The following is an 18,621-nucleotide window of genomic DNA, read 5'->3' on the forward strand; positions in this document are numbered from 1 at the left end:
AGCCAGCCTCTGTGCATGATGCCGGGCTCAAGGAAGAAAACCAGGCAAGACTGCTTTTATGCATTCTGCACAGCCTGCAAGACCACTCCCCAGGGGGGCAGCATGGACCCACACTGCCGGGACTGTGTCCAAAACACTGGGTCAGAAGCAACGCTTCTGCGTCTTCTTCCATACCGGAATGGGCTATTCAGATGTTGCAGTCTATAACACAGTCCATACATAGCCTGACCTCTACACTACTGCAGGCTTTGCAGGGTCATGTCTCGGCTATGAACGTTACCCAGCAAAGGGACAGCCCATCTCGGGGACATGCCACTTCCGACAGTCTCAGACGTAAGCGGACCCACAGGTCGCATTCATCTGCGTCCTCACATAGCACTCGGTCGTCCCCCTCCAGGGAGAGACACAGTGGCTCCAGGTCACCTAGTCCGTCCCCTGACAGAGACAGACAATGCGGATCTCCGCAACGATTTCCGACCACAGACTCGGAAGGCATATGTGACTCTAACCCAGACAACGAAACAGAGAATTATCTCTTGTCCCCCTAGCAATACTGCGATAGTTGAGGATATCGTCTCTTCCATCCTTCGGGTGCTGGACATTTCAGATCCAACCCCGGAAGCCCCAGAACACAAAATTTCCTTTGAAAGTGTTCAGAAACCATCGAGGGTCTTCCCTAATCACCCGGAATTTCAAAAAATCCTTTCTAAGCATTTTTCGCAGCCTGAGAAAAAATTCGCCATTTGCAAGTATTTGGAAGCAAAATACCCCTTTCCACAGAAAGACACCAAGGATTGGACAGATCCGCCTGAAGTGGACCCTCCAGTCTCTAGGCTGGCAGCACAAACGCTTCTCTCGCTGCCGGACAGTTCAACCCTCAAGGACACAGCAGACAGACAAGTCGAACGCATGGCTCGTTCAATCTTGAAGCGGCAGGTGCCTCTTTGGCTCCCGCATTTGCTTCAGTTTGGGCAGCCAAGGCTATCATGGCTTGGGCTGATCTATTGCAAAAAGGCCTTCAAGCTTCAAATCCTCAGCTGGCGGACCAGGCAGTGCAAATTGCCGTGGTGGCAGATTACATGGTCCATGCAGCGTTGGATTCTGCAAGAGTAATAGCGGGAATAGCATCAAACGCCATCACAATCCGGCGTATTCTCTGGCTAAGAGAATGGAAAGCGGATGCGGCCTCAAAAAAGTCCCTAACAAATCTCCCGTACTTCAGTGGCCGTCTTTTCGGTGGAAAGCTGGATACAATGATATCCAATGCTACCGGGGGCAAAAGTACTTCCCTCCCTCAACTAAGACCAAAACGCACGTTTAAAAGGCGTAATCAATCTCGTTTCCGATCCTTTCGGAATTCTTCAGGCTGGTCCGTCTCACGCCCAGCACAAAACCGTAATCTTTCCCCCCCGCAGGGACAACACACGTGCGGCACAGAGGCCGGACAGGAACTGGCAATCAAAGGCAAGCCAGGCAAAACCTAAAGGAGGAAAACCTCAGACTTTTCCCTCATCCTGACTCATGCCCTCTGGAAGACACCCCACTTGTAGGCGGACGACTGCTACTCTTTCAGCAGGTCTGGCTGCCTATTACAGAAGACAAGTGGGTCAAGGAGATAGTGTCTTCAGGATACAAAATCGAGTTTACTACCAGCCCACCGCACAGGTTTTTTTTTTCCCTCTGTCCCTCCAAAATCCCCGCTCAAAGCTCAGGCCTTCCGTCAAGCGGTTTCTTCCCTCCTGCGAGCAGGAGTCATAGTGCCAGTCCCAGCAGAAAAGCGCTTCCGAGAGTTCTACTCCAACCTGTTCGTGGTGCCCAAGAAGGGAGGCAGCGTCCAACCCATACTAGACCTCAAGCAACTCAACAAGTATGTTGGAGTTCGTCACTTCCGCATGGAATCCCTCCGGTCAATCGTTGCGTCTATGGAAAAAGGAGAATATCTCGCCTCCATAGACATACAGGACGCATACCTGCATATACCGATTGCTCCCGCCCATCAGAGGTTTCTCAGATTCGCAATCAACCAAGACCATTACCAGTTTGTGGCTCTCCCGTTCGATCTCGCCACGGCTCCCAGAACATTTACAAAGGTCATGGCAGCTACCATGGACGTTCTGCACTCCAGAGGCATAGTAGTCGTTCCATACCTGGACGACCTTCTCATCAAGGCCCCCACCCTCAAGGACTGCGAGGTCAACGTCTCGATCACGATCGACACTGACGCGCCTGGGATGGTTAGTCAATTTACAGAAGTCCTCGACTACCCCGAGTCAGTCTCTGACCTTCCTGGGGATGCTATTTGACACCTCCAAGGGTCTGGTGATCCTCCCCAGTGACAAGGCACTGGCTCTCTGTCTGGGAGTTCACACACTCCTCTGCAAGTCCCCCAGATCTCTCCGGTATGCCATGAGAGTACTTGGCAGGATGGCAGCAGCAATGGAGGCGGTACCATTTGCCCAGTTTCACCTCAGACCCCTTCAACTGGCCATCCTCAAGTCCTGGGACAGGAATCCGTTCTCCCTCGACAGGGAGTTCCGGTTATCAGCAAACACCAGGAGGTCCCTGCACTGGTGGCTCAAGCCAACCTCGCTTGCAAGGGAAAAATCCTTTCTCTCCGGTCAATGGAAGGTTTTGACCACCTACGCAAGCCTTATGGGTTGGGGCGCGGTGCACCTACATCAGAGCGCAAGGCAGGTGGTCACCAAGGGAATCGACCATGCCCATCAACATCCTGGAAATTCAGGCCATCTTCCTGGCGTTGAAAGCCTTCCATCACTTGCTGGCAGACTCTCATATCAGAGTACAGTCGGACAATGCCACGGCAGTGGCATACGTGAACCATCAAGGCGGCACCCGCAGCATCCAGGCGATGACCGAAGTAACGCGTATCCTACAATGGGCGGAGGCTGCAAGGTCGGTACTCTCCGCGGTCCACATTCCGGGTGTGGACAACTGGGAAGCCGACTATCTCAGCCGACAATGAATGGACTCGGGGGAATGGTCTCTCCATCCCGAAGTCTTCTGTCAGATCTGTCATCGTTGGGGGACCCCGGACGTGGATCTGATGGCATCCCATCTCAATGCCAAGGTTCCCAATTTCATGGCCAGGACGTGCGATCCGCGGTCGCTCGGAGCAGATGCCCTGGTTCAGGACTGGACCCAGTTCCAGCTTCTGTACATTTTTCCACCCCTCCCCCTGATCTCCAGAGTCCCGAGGAAGATCAAACAAGAGGGTGTTCCCACCATTCTGATCGCTCCAGACTGGCCCAGGAGTACATGGTACGCCGACGTCGTGCAACTCACAGCAGACGCTCCCTGGCGTGTCCCCACAGGTCCCGACCTCCTGTCACAAGGCCCGTTCTTCCACCAGAACTCAGGGGCTCTCAATTTGACGGCGGGGCCATTGAGACCAGGGTTTTGACCCAAGCAGGTTTTTCACCTGACGTTGTAAAAACCATGATCAGGGCTCGGAAGCCAACTTCAGCCAGGATTTACTATCGTACCTGGAAGATTTTCTTCACATGGTGCGACCCTTGTGGGCAGATTCCACTTCCCTATTCTCTTCCAAAGGTCCTCAGTTTCCTTCAGTCAGGCCTGGACGCCGGGCTATCCCTGGGCTCGCTGAAGAGCCAGGTGTCAGCGCTCTCGGTGCTCTTTCAGAGGCGTATTGCTAACAAGCCGCAAGTGAAGACTTTTCTCCAAGGGGTTTCCCGATTGGTTCCCCCCTACAAACGTCCGTTGGAGACGTGGGACCTCAACCTGGTCTTGACAGCACTACAGTCACCTCCTTTTGAACCCCTTAGGGTGGTCTCACTCCGCTTTCTATCACAGAAAGTGGTTTTCCTGGTGGCAATCACTTCGCTACGCAGGGTGTCTGAACTTTCAGCTCTTTTCCTGCAGACAACCCTTCCTGGTTTTTCACCAGGACAAGGTGGTTCTCCGTACAGTACCATCCTTCCTTCCGAAGGTCGTGTCCAGCTTCCACCTCAATGAGGAAATATCACTACTGTCTCTTTGCCCGGCTCCCGTTCATAGGGTAGAGAAGGCTCTGCATACGCTTGACCTTGTCAGGGCATTGCGTATTTATGTGTCCAGGACTGCTCCCTTCCGGAAGTCTGATTCACTTTTCCTTCTTCCAGAAGGCGTTCGCAAGGGCCTACCGGCTTCCAAAGCCACCCTTGCTAGGTGGATCAAGTCCACCATTCAAGAGGCTTACCGCCTCAACAATTCTCCCCTTCCGGCCGGTATCACGGCACACTCTACGCAGGCGGTAGGGGCCTCTTGGGCCATTCGGCATCAAGCCTCAGCACATCAAGTGTGTAAGGCAGCCACTTGGACTAGCCTGCACACATTTACAAAACACTACAGAGTGCATACCCAGTCCTCAGCGGATGCGAGCCTGGGTAGACGGGTCCTGCAGGCGGCAGTACCCCAAGTCTAGAGGACTGTCAGCACAATATTCGTCCACTGCTTCCCACCCAGGGACTGCTTTAGGACGTCCGACGGTTCTGTGTCCCCCAATAAGGCGACAGAGTAAAGGAGATTTTTGTGTACTCACCGTAAAATCTCTTTCTCTTAGCCTTTAATTGGGGGACATAGCTCCCACCCTGTTGCCCTTGCGGGCCGTTGTTACGGTTGGGTTCTCATATTGTTGTTTGAGCCTGTTTATAGTAGCCTTTTCTTACAGGCATGGTTAGGTTTCTGGTATATTCCTCCTAATGCTTTTGCACAAAACTGGAGAAGGCTGACGCCGTCCAGGGGTGTATACTGCAGAGGAGGAGCCAAAGTTAATCTTTTTCAGATTATGCATAGTGTCGCCTCCTAGTGGACAGCAGCATAACACCACGGTTCTGTGTCCCCCAATTAAAGGCTAAGAGAAAGAGATTTTAGGGTGAGTACACAAAAATCTCCTTTTTTCCTCCATGTATTAATATTTATTGGTGTTGTCTCACAAAGCAACACATATGTCATCTATCCACAAGATAATTGATAAATGCATGATCCCCGGGGTCTGACTATTTGGAACCACTTGATCATGAGGACAGGGGTCTGTTTTTTATTTTTTTTCATTATTCTTTATTTGGAGGCCTATATGAGGCAAGCTAGTAACACTATACATTGGCACATAGTTCAGAGTATATTCACAGGACGGTATTCACAGACGCATAACATTTTTTTAAATGGATTATTGTGTCTTTTCCAATAAACATTGTGTGTGCGCCATCTTCTTTTGCTGACCTTAATTAAGCATTCAAAGCTTCGGGCTCCGTCATAAACATAAGGCACAATGTAGTAAACTCTAAAGGCTCTTTATAAACAAACAAATCAAGTTTATTAAGAATAAAATGAGCTTTTATCGTGAGTATAATATCTCATTCAGATGTGTGTTTTTTTGCACATTTTGCCTTATCTGATCTTTAAACGGACTTGTAAGCAATGCATACTTATAGACTATAATGTGTGTATAAAACACAAGACGTCTGGATGAAGCCTAATTACGATTTAAAGCAGTTATATTTTGAGAGGTGATTTTTTTTTTTTTTTTGTCATCTCAACATAAGTGGGAAAAATATTGGTTTTGATATACAGTATTGGCCACCTGCTCTGTACTAATGGTTTCCTCTTGTACTTTTAGCTCTTTAGATCTGATAGATGCTGCTCTTCCAAAAGAACAACTGCGCCAAGTTGAGGGTACCATTATCTTGCACATTGCCTTTGCTATTAAATTTGACCAGGATCTAGGCCGAGAGCTGGTGAAGGTATAAAGTTTATGCAATTATTTGGTCTGTCCCTTACTGATATATAGAGCCTAAGCCATGTGGCTGGTTGCTTGCCTTTTAATGTAGGGGTGCAGCATGTTTCTCATGAAAAGGACACTTAGAAGGATCATTGGATTGTGCTTTCCCCCATTGCTTCTTCCAATATTTCAATAGAATGCGTCTAAAAAAATGTCTACTTGTCCTTGTTTGGGAAGTGGTATGCGTGTTCATACTCCCATACCTTTAACGACTGTGATCCCTCGCGGGCAGGGTCCTCTTTCGTTCTGTACTTGTGTATCCCTTGTCTTGCACATGTTTATTGTACTTGTCTATATTTCCCCTTTTCACATGTAAAGCGCCATGGAATAAATGGCGCTATATACTGTAAATGTATAATAATAACTATAGCCCAAATAAAGATCAAACAGATGAGCCACTTTTATTTAGGATATTTGCAGGGCAGCTGTAGGAGATATATAGCTTTATATGCTGGACATTCACATGAAAGGTTGAGCATGTTCTACTGGGGTGAATCTGGCCTAGCCCGTTTAGGGGTACATGGTCCCGCTATAAAGCATATAGGCTGCGGTTATCATTATGTGGCAGACTCTTTAATTAATACCTGTCAGATTTTTTTTTTTATACTTTCATCCCCATAAAATTGTATTTTAGAAGCTTTTTTTCTTCGTAGGATTCTGTGTTATATTGTTCCTTTGTAATTCCTCCTGGCAATGAATATTCCTTTTCTACTTGTTAATGGGCTAAGGGTGGATCCATACATCCTCCAGCACCATTCAGTCCGTCCTTCCCACATCAGACTGAGTAGGGGTATGCCATGTTGACGAGATGACTAATAATGCTTTGTTGTCCATTCACTCATGCTTTTCCATAAGGAAAAACAAAGGAATGTGAACCTGCCGAATTCCAAGGAAAAAATGCTCCAGAATTGTTATTTATGGTGAATACAAGAATGGCCTAAAAAGGCAGGAGCCGGGAAAATATTACCATAGAGTGTGTTTCATTATGTAATGTGTGCTATGTGTTTTCCTTCTAGGCTGGGCAGCAAGGAGACGCAAGTAAATTCTTGTGTCCGTTCAGTGTTGCCCTCTTGTTGTCTGTATCACGAATACAAAGGTTTGAGAAGCAGGTAATTTATCTATTGAGACTTCTTATCCTGCTCGCATAAATTTTATTAGCATTGGCTGATTTTTGGTCTCCATTTTCATTGTCCAGGTATTTGATCTCCTGAAAAGTACTATATCCAAAGGTTTTAAAGACTTTCAGTTTCAGCAAGGCTCAAAATTTCTACGTGATTTAGTACCACAGCCACCCAGCGTCTCCACAATGCTCCTTGAAATTGTGAAAAACAGGTATGGAATTAAATGAAGGATGCTTCTTGCAGCCCTAAAAGTAGAATTTAAAGTCCTGGCGATTAGTACAGAGGTAAAGCCTCAAAATGGTTATTGGCGTTATAAAAAGTGCTCTTCTTGAACTTATATTTTTGTTGTCAAACCTTGTACATCATTCAGATTTTAAACTTTTGTGCGGAAGTAAAATGGTAAAATTAATGTGAAAAATATTTCAAATAGATTTGTATATAATCTGTATGTTCAGGCCCCTAGCTTGCATTGGTGTGACACTTAAAGGCTAAGTGGGCATGATGTATAACACTACTCAAACTGTAGGCGCTTCTGCAGCAAATGGCCAAATAATTATAAAATGCCTATTAAAATCATTAGACTGGTTGTGTGATCTGTTCACATTTTGTTTCCATTGGAGGCAGATGTCAGAAGCATCCCCTAACCTTTTTTTTTTTTTTTTTTTTACTATGTGCCACTTCATAGGGAGGCGTAGCAGTCTATACTTTCTAGATTTTGGTAAAAGGATTCTCTTTAGGCTGGCCTGGTGGATTTTGGATATTATTGTGTACCCTGGAAGTTTTCCCGGAGCACCCGACCTGTAGATGCTCACCATAGTGCCATTTCATTGCCACCAAATGTGAACAGCACTCAAATCTTTTTTTTTTTTTTTTTTTTTATTTATAAATCCTCTTTATTGAGTTTTCATAAACATAAAAGTACAAAAGTCAAACAATAGTGGTACATCTCAAAGTAGCTTTACATATACCCACTTAATATGGACATTACAGAACCACTGAAAGAATTTGCAAAATATCAACCATTGCCTTAAAATAAGTCTTTTGTACGAGATGGCAACTGTATGTAATAACTGAGTGTTTGACTTGGTCGACCCTAAATCAGTGCTCTTGTGGAAAATCCATATCATTCTGTCTAGTGAAAGGTGCATGTTCATCATGCCACCCACCCAGTCTTTTACCTCCTCCCACTGAGTGTGTACGAGATCGCATTCCCATATACCATGGAACATGTCTGTCCTGGATATATCACATTTTGGGCAAGTCTGTCGCCTCTTCTTGTGAGTTTGTGTAGCCAGTAAATTGAAACCCAGTATGGTTCTCTGCATCAGTCGGAAGTGGGTGTCCCTCCATCTTTCATTACTTACATGCTTAAGCAGCTCATTCCACCCAGACAAACTCGATTCCCCTACCCCCGTTTCCTGTAGTCTAGTTTCCCAGCTCTTAAACAACTCTTTTGGGCCCGATGGTAGTAAGGTCCGCCCCAAGGTCCGGTAAATGGTTGAGATATTAATGTCAGATATGTGCCTTGAAAGAAGATTGTCGAGTTCAGAAGAATGGCATTCTTTATGTATATCTCGTAATTTGGAGAACAAGTGATGTCGCAACTAAGCATATTGCAAGATATGGGAAGGGTCAAGTCCCCACCCGGTAAATATCTCGTCTGCCGTCATCCATCTATTTTCTTGAATCTGCATCAGGTCCCCCATATTTCTGACTCCTTTTTCCCTACAAATTTTAAACAGAGCGTTATCTTTTCCCTGTCGAAAGTCAGGGTGACCCCAGGATGTCAAGTATTTAGATATCTTCCATGACATGCCTAGTTTGCATCTTATGGCCTTCCAAGCCTCCCTAGTGTCCTGAAAGATCACTGAGTTTCTCACTTTCGAGTATGTCACGCTTGAGGAGTACAAGATCGCTGTGAGATCCCACGGCTCACACCAGTTGGCCTCCATTGTGTAATCCGAATGTTTACTAGTGTATCTTAGCCAGTCAAGAATGTGTCTGGTGATACAGGCCAAATTATACTCTCTGATGTTGGGCAATGCTATCCCTCCCTCTTCCCTCGGTAGCATCATTGTGCGCTTACTGGTTCTACTTTTTCTCCCCCTCCAAAAAAAAGTCAGAAAAGGCCTTGTTGAGCTTGTTATATCTACGCGCCTTAAAGAAAAGCTGATCATCAAATCTTCTTTTATAATTTCTCATATAATGTAATACAACATTTTCTGTCTTAGTGTATTTGGTTGGGATCATGTCACCCAAGGGCTTGTAGAGCTTGGCTTTCTCCTAATGGATACATATGGACCTAAAATAATTCCAGGTGCAAAAGTGTCGGAGGCGACACTAGGATCACCAAGTCAACAGGCCAGTCAGCTTGGATCCAAAATTTTACTAGAAACCTTCAAGGTAAAGTTTTATTGAATTTTCTTCCCATTCCTATTCATGTAAGGGTATAAAATGTTAACCGTGTTTTCATGTTTTTAGGTCCATGAGCCAATAAGGAGTGTGATTTTGGAGCAAGTTTTGAATCGTGTTGTTACTAAGGCAACTTCTCCCACAAGTCACTTTATAGGTGAATTGTTGTCTTTAATTTCCTCATTTATGGACAGGCTTAATAGTAAGCACTGCATGGAAGCCCAAGGTCAGTGCACAAATAGCTTACAATCTGTTTTTCAGATCTTTTCTCAGACATTGTATTTGCAACACCTCTTCTAATGCAGAATTCGTCCTCTAAGCTGATCGCCACATTTGACCATCTCTTCTACTTGCCGTTTGCCACCGTTCAAGGTCTTATTAAAGCTTTACAGGTATTAGTGAGTCGATTTTCTATACTAAATATAATTTAAAGGAAAACTTATTGAACTCTGTCATGGGATATTCATCTATGATTAGCGATGGACTTTAATGTGGGACCACCAAATCTAATCATGAAAGGATTGTGGCCACTTTGCTAGCACTTTCTTAAGTCTTAACCCCTTAATGTCCAATGACGGACACAGTCCGTCATTGGACTTCTCCCCTGCTTTGATGAGGGCTCCGGCGCTGAGCCCGTATCAAAGCCGGGACATGTCATCTGTTTTGAACAGCTGACATGTGCCCGCAATAGGCACAGGTGGAATCGCGATCCACCTACCCCTATTAACCCGTTAAACTCCGCTGACAACGGCGTTTAACCGGCGCTTCCGGCCGCCGGGCCGGAAATGAGGTCATCGCTGACTCCCGTCACGTGATCGGGGGTCAGTGATGCGTTGGCATAACAACCAGAGGTCTCTTGGAGACCTCTATGATTGTTGATGCCGCTTTGCTATGAGCTCATAGCTATGCAGTAATTCTGCAACATATGGGCGATCTGCTCATCGCCTATATGTAGCAGAACCGATCGAGTATGGCATGCTTCTAGCCTCCCATGGAGGCTATTGAAGCATGACAAAATTAAAAAAAGTATTTTAAAAAATATGAAAAAAATAAAAAAAATATAAAAGTTGAAATCACCCCAGCAGAATACTGCAGTGCGCAGGCGCCGGGAGAGGTCAGAGAGGTCCGGCGCCTGGGCACTGCGGTATTCTGCTCTGCCCTCATCAGGGCAGAACAGTGCACCTGCGCCGGAGCCACGACAGGAAGGAAAGAAGAGGACGGCATCGTATGAAGATGGGGGTGCGCCAGACGGGACGGCGACTCCCATCGGACTGGACGCCGGGGTGAGTATAATCTAAGGGTACCATTACACTAAGCGATGCACCAGCAATCCCGACAACGATATGGATCGCTGGTGCATCGCTAAGTGGTCGCTAGTGAGCTGCCACACAGGCAGATCTCACCAGCGACATAGCAGGGGTTGGGGGTCGCTACTTACCTGTGAGCCGCGGCGATCCTGACGTCCTCCCGCACGCGTCGCTCGTCGGCACCACAGGAAGCCCAGCAGAAAGCGCCCGACGAGAAATGGTCCAGGATGTTCTCGCACGACCAGCGATGAGCAGCGGGGGAGCCGGTTGGGGGTAAGTATCAGACATAGCGATATCGCTAGCAATATCGCTGCTACGTCACAAAATCGCTGATGTTACAGTGATATTGCTAGCGATATCGCTATGTGTAACGGGGACTTAACTCTATTTTCTTATCTTTCAGGTTACATCGGGGGCTTATCTACAGCATTACAGAATGCTGTAGATAAGCCCCAGATGGCGGTGCCGGCAGCTCCTAGTCGAAAAAAAGGGTGACAGATTCCCTTTAAGTCACCTAAGAAAACCGGAAAAAACAATTATATGCACACACACATATTCTAATATATATACACTCACTGGCCACTTTATTAGGTACACCATGCTAGTAACGGGTTGGACCCCCTTTTGCCTTCAGAACTGCCTCAATTCTTCGTGGCAGAGATTCAACAAGGTGCTGGAAGCATTCCTCAGAGATTTTGGACCATATTGACATGATGGCATCACACAGTTGGCGCAGATTTGTCGGCTGCACATCCCTGATGCGAATCTCCCGTTCCACCACATCCCAAAGATGCTCTATTGGATTGAGATCTGGTGACTGAGGAGGCCATTTGAGTACAGTGAACTCATTGTCATGTTCAAGAAACCAATCTGAGATGATTCGAGCTTTATGACATGGCGCATTATCCTGCTGAAAGTAGCCATCAGATGTTGGGTACATTGTGGTCATAAAGGGATGGACATGGTCAGCAACAATACTCAGGTAGGCTGTGGCGTTGCAACGATGCTCAATTGGTACCAAGGGGCCCAAAGAGTGCCAAGAAAAAATTCCCCACACCATGACACCACCACCACCAGCCTGAACCGTTGATACAAGGCAGGATGGATCCATGCTTTCATGTTTACGCCAAATTCTGACCCTACCATCCGAATGTCGCAGCAGAAATCGAGACTCATCAGACCAGGCAACGTTTTTCCAATCTTCTACTGTCCAATTTCGATGAGCTTGTGCAAATTGTAGCCTCAGTTTCCTGTTCTTAGCTGAGAGGAGTGGTACCCGGTGTGGTCTTCTGCTGCTGTAGCCCATCTGCCTCAAAGTTCGACGCACTGTGCGTTCAGAGATGCTCTTCTGCCTACCTTGGTTGTAACGGGTGGCAATTTGAGTCACTGTTGCCTTTCTATCAGCTCGAACCAGTCTGCCCATTCTCCTCTGACCTCTGGCATCAACAAGGCATTTCCGGCCACAGAACTGCCGCTCACTGGATTTTTTTTTCTTTTTCGGACCATTCTCTGTAAACCCTAGAGATGGTTGTGCGTGAAAATCCCAGTAGATCAGCAGTTTCTGAAATACTCAGACCAGCCCTTCTGGCACCAACAATCATGCCACGTTCAAAGGCACTCAAATCACCTTTCTTCCCCATACTGATGCTCGGTTTGAACTGCAGGACATTGTCTTGACCATGTCTACATGCCTAAATGCACTGAGTTGCCGCCATGTGATTGGCAGATTAGAAATTAAGTCTTAACACACAGTTGGACAGGTGTACCTAATAAAGTGGCCAGTGAGTGTATATATGTGTATATATATATATATACATACATACATACATACATACATACATACATACATACACACACACATATACATACACACACGCATACTTTTTTATTTTTTTCACAAAAAATTTCTTTTAGCCTCGGTTTTTTCATTTTCACATGGGCAACAGGATACCTCACATGCGGTCATAAACCACTGTTTGGGCGCCACGGCAGGGCCCGGAAGAGAAGTAGTGTCATTTGACTTTTTGAATGGAAAATTAGCTCCAATCGTTAGCAGTATAATATAACTCTCTTCTTCTTTTTCAGGTTACATCGGGGGCTTATCTACAGCATTACAGAATGCTGTAGATAAGTCCCTGATGGCGGTTCCGTTAGCTCCAAGTCGAAAAAAAGGGTGACAGATTCCCTTTAAAACTGTGATTGCCTATACAGTTCATTGCACTACTACTACATTATTACAGTGTGTTGTGAAGTTGATTATTTCCTATGACATCCAGCCACAGGCACATAGTGCATGTGTAGCAACAGTCATCAGTAATTTAAAGAAGATATGTTCTCAAATTGCGGCGCTTTGCTATCTAATGCATGGCTCAGGTTGACGTTATGACAAAGAGATTCTACCTTTGTAATTTCTGTGTCAAATATGTGGGCAAGAAGTTAACATGACACTTTGGTATCGATATGTTTCCATTTGTCAAGATTTCTTACTTTTCTCTCCTGCACTTACAGCCAGTCTTAAGAATAAATGTATCTGTGAGGGACAATGTTATCCTTGTTCTTCGGAAGGCCATGTTTTCAAGGTATTATTATTACCACTATATTTTAATGCAATAACTTAAAACTGCCTTTCTGTTTCTGCTTGATTATCTGTACATTGTGTATTTAGTGAGGTTTGACTATATTCACACCAAATGATGGCATATTTCCCAATTTATGTAATTCAAGGCCATACAATTGTAAACATTGACTATATATATATATATATATATATATACACACACACACACACACACACACACACACACACACACACACGGGTTGGACAAAATAATGGAAACACCTGGAAACATCAACAAAAGTTAGTTTAATATGGTGTAGGTCCACCTTTTGCGGCGATTACAGCCTCAATTCTCCGAGGTATGGATTTACAAGGTGTGAATTGTTTCCAAAGGAATTGTAGCCCATTCTTCAGTTAAAACACCCTCCAGTTCTTTGAGCTACGATGGCGGCGGAAATCGACGTCTAACTTGAATCTCTAAAATCGGACATAAATGCTCAATAATGTTGAGGTCTGGGGATTGTGGGGGCCAGATGAGATGCTCAACTTCATTACAATGTTCATCGTGCCATGCTTTAATGATTCTAGCTGTATGAATTGGTGCATTATCATCCTGAAAGATGGCGTTCCCCTCCGGGAACACTGCTTGAACCATAGGATGCACTTGGTCGCCCAAAATGCCTAAATAATCGCGGCTGTTACTTCTTCCATGAAGGGATATCATTGGCCCGGCGGATCTCCACGAAATAGCACCCCAGATCATCACAGAACCTCCGCCATGTTTTACGGTTGGGAGAAGGCAGTCTGGATGGAATGCTTCTTTCGGCTGTCTCCAAACGTACACTCGGCCGGAGGTCGGAAATAGGGTAAACGATGATTCGTCTGAGAATATCACATGTTTCCACTGCTCGAGGGACCTATTCTGGAGGTTTCTACACCACTCTAAACGCTTGGAAACATTTGTCATTGAGAGCAGCGGTTTTCGAATTGCAGCTCTTCCGTGGAATCGAGATTTGTGCAGCTCCCGACGAACATTTTTCGTGCAAACTGGGTTCTGTAGGTGTTCATTGAGCTCAGCAGTGATTTTCGGCTCCGTGGTCTTGCGATCCTCCCTCACAATTCGCTTTAGAGTCTGACGGTCTCTCTCAGTCAACTTCAACTTTAGGCTGGACCTGTGCTTTGCTGCGGACATTTTTCCTTCTCTTTCAAATGCAGTCATTACTTTGGAGACAGTACAGGGCATGTCACACTAAGCGATATCGCTAGCAATATCGCTATAACTTGTGACGTTATAGCGATATTGCTAGCGATATCGCTGTGTCTGATACTTACCTACAACCCGCTCCCCCGCTGGTTATTGCTGATCGCGCGAGAACGTCCTGGACTGTTTCTCGTCGTCTGCTTCCTGCGGCGCTTCCTGCTGTGATGACGAGCGACGCGTGGAGCCGGGCGGGAGGACGCAGGATCGCCTGGTGTGACAGGTAAGTAGCGACCCCCGTCCCCAGCGATGTCGCTAGTGAGATCTGCCTGTGTGGCAGCTCACTAGCGACCACTTAGCGATGTACCAGCGATCCTGACAGCGTCATATCGCTGGTCGGGATCGCTGGTACATCGCTAAATGTGACAGTACCCTACCTCTTGACACGCCAAGCATTCGGGCACTTTCTGTTACACTAGCGTCTGCCATACGAGCACCAACAATTTGGCCTCTTTGAAAATCAAAGAGGTCTGCCATTGGTATCAGGTTTTCATCAATGTTCTTACAATTCTGCAAAACAAACAGATAATTTACATACGCATATCACATAACACAAGTAATCAACTACAAAACATTGCTATATGTCACGGTTTGCATGTTAATAACATGTTCGAAGATTATGATGCCAAAACGTTAGGCGTTTCCATTATTTTGTCCAACCACTGTGTGTGTGTGTATATATATATATATATATATATATATATATATATATATATATATATATATATATATATATAGATTCAAAGAAGCTTTATTGGCAGGACTAAATACACATTAGTTTTGCCAAAGCAGGTGTACAGAAGGGAATAGTGATAGGGACTGTAGGGATGTCGGGTAGGGGCTGTAGGAAAGGTGGATGGGGCAGATCCAGGATGGGGCTATAGAAGTCCATGGCATAGGGAAGGTGGATGGGGGCAGATCCAGGATGAGGCTATAGAAGTCCTTGGCATAGGGAAGGTGGATTGGGGCATATCCAGGGTGGGGGCCATAGAAGTCCATGGCATATCATAGTTCTCTTTCTCTCAGTCTATGACATTCGCTCACATATTGCGCTGCTATATATATATATATATATATATATATATATATATATATATATATATATATATATATATAATTTATTTATTTATTTTGTGGTTCAGTGACTGGTAGGGCAAGCTGACATGGGTTCCCGGTCTCGAGACCCCTGGGTGATGTCGAGTGTTCAACCCCACAAGTTTGAACAGAGGGGGGAGGTATGTGGTGCAGTGACTGCTGTGACAGCTAGGGGGGCGCTGTATGGGTCATGCACAGAGGCATATCCATTGTGGTAATGGAGGTAGGATGAACGCCAGGATGGTAAATGACTGTTATGTATCCCAGGGTGGGTGGCCCTGGGATGGAAGCTTGAATGTGTGTTAATCAGCAGAGGTACTGCTGAGGTTTTTGTTACAGTGTATCAGGGAGAGCTTCCAGGTGGCTGGTGATGCGGGTGGGACCAGTCACCTACAAACCCACCCAGGGGAGTGTGTCTAAAACGCCCATAGTAAGCCTGTATATGTGCGTATGGCTGGGTGTCTGAAATAGGACCTGCGATGAGGTCATAGCCATGTGATCCATATATCACCGGTGGGAGTGGCTATGGACCATATAAGGTGACCAGGGTAGGTCACATGAGAGAGAGTGCCTGGATCTGATTCGTCCGTGTGGAAGGTCCCGGAAGGCCGACGTGCAGGAAGATGTACTGCCTTCCTGGAGCGCACATGCGGACGCCGATGACCGTGTGAGGCCTGTGTGTAATGGCCTGTGTGTCTCGGACAGTCCCCAGGAGGGAAAGGACGTCCGGAGTGAGAAGCAGCTAAGAGGTAACCCCGGACAGGGGGGGAGTTAACTGTGAGACTATAAAGCCTGATTGCTGGTCATAGCATAGCCTGTGTGACCACAGGGCTGAGAGAGCGAAGCTCTTTGTTGAACATTGGCCTGTCTGATTTAAGACTGTTGCTGTTTATGGTTTATGCCATCTAATAATAAACCTCATGGACTGATTTATGTGAAAAACCTGTGCCGGACCTTGTTTATCTGCAGCCAAGTGAGTGTCCCCAATACACTCAGTGAACGCTGCCTTACTATATATATATAATATATATCCAACAATGTAGACCAGCTCACTCCTGTGAACCACCTGGAACCTCAGCTGACCTGGTTAACTCCGTTGTGCCCGGATCTGGATGTAGGAGTCCATCCATACAAATGTGAACAACGACAAAGCAAAGTCCAGCAATAACGTGAGCAATCCAGGATGCTGTTAAAAAATTTTTTTTTTTCTTTTTATTCATAAATCCATTAAAATGCAATGGTCCAAGCAGTTCAAAACAGCAATAACGCAGGAAAGTCGTGCAGATAGGACTACGCGTTTCAGCGGTAGAACCCGCCTTCTTCACGGTCCAGAATCACCGTGAAGAAGGCGGGTTCTACCGCTGAAACGCGTAGTCCTATCTGTACGACTTTCCTGCGTTATTGCTGTTTTGAACTGCTTGGACCATTGCATTTTAATGGATTTATGAATAAAAAGAAAAAAAAATTTTTTTTAACAACATCCTGGATTGCTCACGTTATTGCTGGACTTTGCTTTGTCGTTGTGTGTATATATATATATATATATATATATATATATATATATATTTTTCCATTCTACATGACGGCACCACGAGAGAGGGGATCCGCCCCACGAGGACAGGAAACCTTCAAGATAAAAGGGGCGGCTCCTCTCTCCGCATCAGTTGGTTTCCTGTCCTCGACGGGGAACCCTCAAGATGAAAGCCTCTTGAAGATTTTGAAGAAAGAAGAGGATGCCTGGACCCGGGTCGGGTGATTAATGGCAGGCATGGATTTGCTACACCCGACGCCGGGTACCGGTAGTCGCCTCGGGGGCCATATATGCCTATGTCCCCCCTGAGCGAAGGCATGGCCACAGCCGGTAGGGCAGATGCCCAGGCGAAGCGGGGTACCTTGGCGGTGGACCCTCCAAGATGACAGCACACAAAGAAGGTCCAGGGAGGCCACTTGCAGTGTTCCCTCCCTGTCGACATACAGTGGCCATGCAGCCCAGGAGACACATCGGTGCCCGGGCAGAGAAAAATGCTCCTCGGAGGCCACAGACAGTGTACCCTCCCTGTTGAAGACCAGACACGGGACCCCGCAGCGAAAAGGATACCTGCAGTCAGTGGTGGCCAGGCCATCGGCCAGGTAAGGGGTGTCTGGGGGCCCCGAAGCAAGTAGGGCCCAGGAGCTCACCCGGCCCAGGTTCGTATGGCCGCACCGGGAGGCGCGCGCGTTGGGAGCGCGCATGACGGCCGATGAACCGGAAGTGGTTGCGTGCGACCCGGAAGTAAAGCGACGCGCCGCGGGGCCTGCGAGAGGCAGAAGGTGTGCACGGTCCCGGGGGGGCACGCAGAGGCATGGGGCACGCACGTCCACACAGACACTAGCGGGGCAGGTGCGGGACCAGGTGGTCCAAAAAAAAAAAAAAGAGGTGCTATTTAAGATCGCCAGAAAAGGCGAGCAGGCGTCACAGCACCAATTTTGAGTTGGAGGTGACTACTCGCAGCCATAGGCAGCATAATGGAGAGCCCTTCGCCAGAGCATGTGCAACCGCGCCAAGAAGCAAAGGAGAGGCGGTCGTGCTCAGAGGAGAAAGCAAAGACACGCCGCCGCAGCAGTAGTGTGAGCCACTCGGGCAGCGCACGGGCGGATCGTCACCGCAGGAAAGAGGGGTCCATAGTCTCGTTGGGAGACAGTGAAAGGACCAGTCAGCCTCCAGATCCGGTACCCGTTCTGTGAAGCGCCCGAGTGGTGAGTGAACTTCGAGAAAGTCCAGTAATCTAATGTCTGTTCTCTTTCTCTTTTCTCCTCTCTTCCCTCTCCTCCTCCTCTTACATACATTGGCGGGGTGGAGTATAGGAGGTCCCTAAGAAATGTAGAGGAAAGTCTAAAAATAAAGAATGTGCTTTATGTAAAAGTCCCGTAGAAGCAGCCTGGAACAAAAAGTTATGCCAGGAGTGCATTAACAAGACCATAGCGGAGGAGACACCCTCATTTTCGGATAGTCTGAGGTCCATAATTCAGACAGAAGTTTCCAAGTCAGTAAGAGCATTACAATCTGTAGATACAGAGAGGAAAACTAGGAGATC

General features: G+C 46.7%; 1 protein-coding gene across 3 annotated transcripts in view; it reads left to right on the forward strand.

Moving 5' to 3' along the window:
* Nucleotides 1-18,621, forward strand: part of FANCI (FA complementation group I) — a 115,552-nt gene that overhangs the window by 43,940 nt on the left and 52,991 nt on the right. For all 3 annotated transcript variants that reach the window (XM_073568690.1, XM_073568691.1, XM_073568692.1), the window contains 7 exons: nucleotides 5,636-5,759; nucleotides 6,814-6,906; nucleotides 6,993-7,129; nucleotides 9,150-9,321; nucleotides 9,400-9,487; nucleotides 9,592-9,722; nucleotides 13,146-13,216. In XM_073568690.1, coding sequence (XP_073424791.1) covers nucleotides 5,636-5,759; nucleotides 6,814-6,906; nucleotides 6,993-7,129; nucleotides 9,150-9,321; nucleotides 9,400-9,487; nucleotides 9,592-9,722; nucleotides 13,146-13,216 — 816 coding nt within the window. The remainder of the gene's footprint in view (nucleotides 1-5,635; nucleotides 5,760-6,813; nucleotides 6,907-6,992; nucleotides 7,130-9,149; nucleotides 9,322-9,399; nucleotides 9,488-9,591; nucleotides 9,723-13,145; nucleotides 13,217-18,621) is intronic.

This window comes from Dendrobates tinctorius, unplaced genomic scaffold (genome assembly GCF_039654945.1).
Source record: "Dendrobates tinctorius isolate UK_male_01 unplaced genomic scaffold, ASM3965494v1 ptg000022l, whole genome shotgun sequence".
In the NCBI taxonomy this organism is placed as follows: Eukaryota; Metazoa; Chordata; class Amphibia; order Anura; family Dendrobatidae; genus Dendrobates; species Dendrobates tinctorius.